The sequence below is a fragment of the Arachis ipaensis genome, chromosome B09 (genome assembly GCF_000816755.2).
Source record: "Arachis ipaensis cultivar K30076 chromosome B09, Araip1.1, whole genome shotgun sequence".
Lineage (NCBI taxonomy): Eukaryota > Viridiplantae > Streptophyta > Magnoliopsida > Fabales > Fabaceae > Arachis > Arachis ipaensis.
The window spans coordinates 16226585-16229426 of NC_029793.2; the positions used below are offsets into that span (position 1 = coordinate 16226585).

Genomic DNA, 2842 nt, shown 5'->3' on the forward strand with positions numbered 1-2842 from the left:
CCACCAGAGAGACTTGCGATGGATGGCTTGCGACGGATGGTGTGTGATGAGGGAGTCACCACCAGAGAGAATCACCGCCGAAGGAGCAGCGATAGTGGGAGTGCCAGAAGAGAGAGTGACGACGGAGGCATCGCGAGCCCCGGCGATGTTCTTCGGAGGGCTGGGATTCTTCGCGGAGTGCTGGGGTGAGGACTGGGGTTCTTCGAAGATTTTAGGGTTCTGGCCTTCTGGGTTCTTTGAAGAGAAAGTGGGTTTTGAATGATGAAGGAGATAAGCAGCGTTTTGAATGAGGAAGTAAATAAAACTGAGCGTTTTATTTTGTACGAGGACCTTTTGGCCACGCTTTTGAAGCGTGCTAAAATAGTTGTAAGAAACGGACACGCTTTTAAAACGTCACTATAACGAAACCTTGTTGTCACGCTTTCAAAATGTCCTTGTTTCTATCTATGGCCACGCTTTTGAAGCGTCGCAGAAAAAAACGTGGCCATATCTTAGCTCAATTGCCACCCTTACAAAAGCGTGGCCATAGACCCTTTTCGCCACGCTTTTTAAGCGTAGCAAGAAAAAACATGGCCAAATCTCTAATCAATCGCCACCCTCGTAAAAGCGTGGCCATTGACCACTTTTGGCCACGCTTTTAAAGCGTGACAAAAAAAGCGTAGCCATAGACCTTTTTTTGTAGTGTTGACAGAAATACTGTTAGTGGAAAACCAAATTACATTATAAAATATATTCGATGAGTATTATTACTTAACCGCGCCTACGCGCGGGTCATTTGCTAGTAAATGATGATGGTTGCAAAGCATCATTAAGCAACTAATTACACAAAATTACACAACAAATGGAAACATCCCATTCAATGAAGATATTCATGCTTCCCTTTTTGGCTCCGGGTCATCAAATCCCCATGGTTCATGTGGCACAACTCCTTTCCTCACGTGGCCATCACGTGACCATCCTCACCACCCCTTCCAATGCCCACCTCTTGGCGGAGGCGGACAAGACCATCACTGTTACCATCCACACCCTCCACTTCCCCTCCGACCAAGTAGGCTTCCCTCTCGGCGTCGAAAACCTCTCAGCCGCTGACAACACCACCGCTAGCAAGATCTACTCGGCGGCGCACCTCATCCGATCGGAAGTGGAGTCCTTCATGAAGCAATCGCCACCGGATGTGTTCATCCCGGACACCATGTACACGTGGAGTAGAGACGTCGCGAACCGCCTGGGAATCCCCAGGGTGATCTTCAACACTTCCTTCATCTTCCACGTTGCCGTTATGGAAGCCATTAGATCTCACCCCGAAATCCTCGTTGATTGCAATGACACTGCTCCTTATGCCATCCCTGGCCTCCTTCAACCCATCACCTTCTCTGTGAAGCCCTCACCGGGATACCTTCAACACATGGAGTCCATGGTTGACTCCGAAAGTGACAGCCTCGGAGTCATCGTGAACAGCTTCAAGGAGCTCGACGGCGATTACACCCAACGCTACGAGATCATCACCGGTCGGAAAGTGTGGCAGCTTGGTCCTACTTTCCTCATGGTGCAGAAAACACTACCACTTGGGCAGCGAAGTAGCGATGCTAGCGAAGGTGAAAACGAGTGCTTGAGATGGCTTTCTATGAAAAAGGAGGGTTCCGTGGTCTATGCTTGCTTTGGCAGCTTGCTTCATCTGCCAGACAAGAAGCTTTTCGAGATAGCGGCAGGCCTCGAGGCTTCGGGACACCAGTTTGTTTGGGTGGTGCGTAGGAACAAAAGAAAGAAAGGTGATGAAGATGAAACAGAGGAGAAGTGGTTACCGGATAGGTTTGAAGAGAGGATGAAGAAGGAAGAGAGAGGGATGGTGATAAGAGGGTGGGCGCCACAGGCGTTTATCTTGAAGCATGTTGCTGTGGGAGGTTTTTTGACACACTGTGGGGCGAGCTCTGTGATAGAAGTGGTGAGTGCGGGGGTGGTGACCATAACGATGCCGACAATTACGGACCAATTCTCCAACGAGAAACTGATGAGCCAGGTGCATGGCGTCGGGGTGGAGGTGGGTAGAGCTGAGTGGAGCTTATCGTCGTTCGATGAGAAGAAGAGAGTAGTGAGTGCGAAGATGATAGAGAAAGCGGTGAGGAAGGTGATGGACGGTGGAGACGAGGCGGAGAAGATGAAGAAGAAGGCGAAGGAGATGAAAGAGAAGGCTCTGAGAGCGGTTGAAGAAGGTGGATCCTCGCAACATAGTTTGTTGGAAATGATTCAACAACTTGAGAGGCTTACGTCCTCCGCTTCTGCTTCCACCATCCTTTAAAACTGAGAGAAAAATCATTTCAAAAAGTGAGAAATCACACTTTACTCTCTAAAATAAAAATTTAAAAGAGAAAGTCTAAGGGGCCAACAAATTTTAGGGTTTTTAGTCATCAATTAGTCATCAATGATGTTTTAATGGTGTGAGATTGTATCTAATGATGTAGAATCATTCAATTTTCTTTTGATAGTTAAGTGCTGGTCAGAATTTAACAAAAGTGCTGTCCCCATAACACTCCTCAATTTAAAATTTAAAAGATCTACATTTTTGTTTAATGTTGTCCTTTATCCTTAAAAAATAATATAATGTGATTGTTGTGCAAATACGTAACTCTCACGGGCTAATATATAATATATACAAATAATGACACTAATCATGGAATTTGATAGCACAATAGAAATAGTGAAAGACGAGTTAAGCCCCATTTTGGTTCCTGATATTGGTGAGTTGCACTGATTTAGTCTTCCAAATCCCAATTGCACAAAATTAGTTCCCCAGATTTGAAAAAATGCACCAAGTTAGTCCTTAGCCTATTTTCCGTCACCGGAG

At 46.2% G+C, this 2842-nt stretch overlaps 1 protein-coding gene across 1 annotated transcript; it reads left to right on the top strand.

Annotated features, from left to right (window-relative positions):
- LOC107615098 (UDP-glucose flavonoid 3-O-glucosyltransferase 7-like) lies at positions 842–2296 on the top strand. The gene has a single exon (XM_016317212.1). The coding sequence runs from the start codon at positions 842–844 to the stop codon at positions 2294–2296; it is 1455 nt and encodes a 484-aa protein (XP_016172698.1).

Excerpts from the sequence above, each read along its gene's own strand:
- LOC107615098 (XM_016317212.1), top strand. The coding sequence starts at position 842 with ATGGAAACATCCCATTCAATGAAGATATTCATGCTTCCCTTTTTGGCT.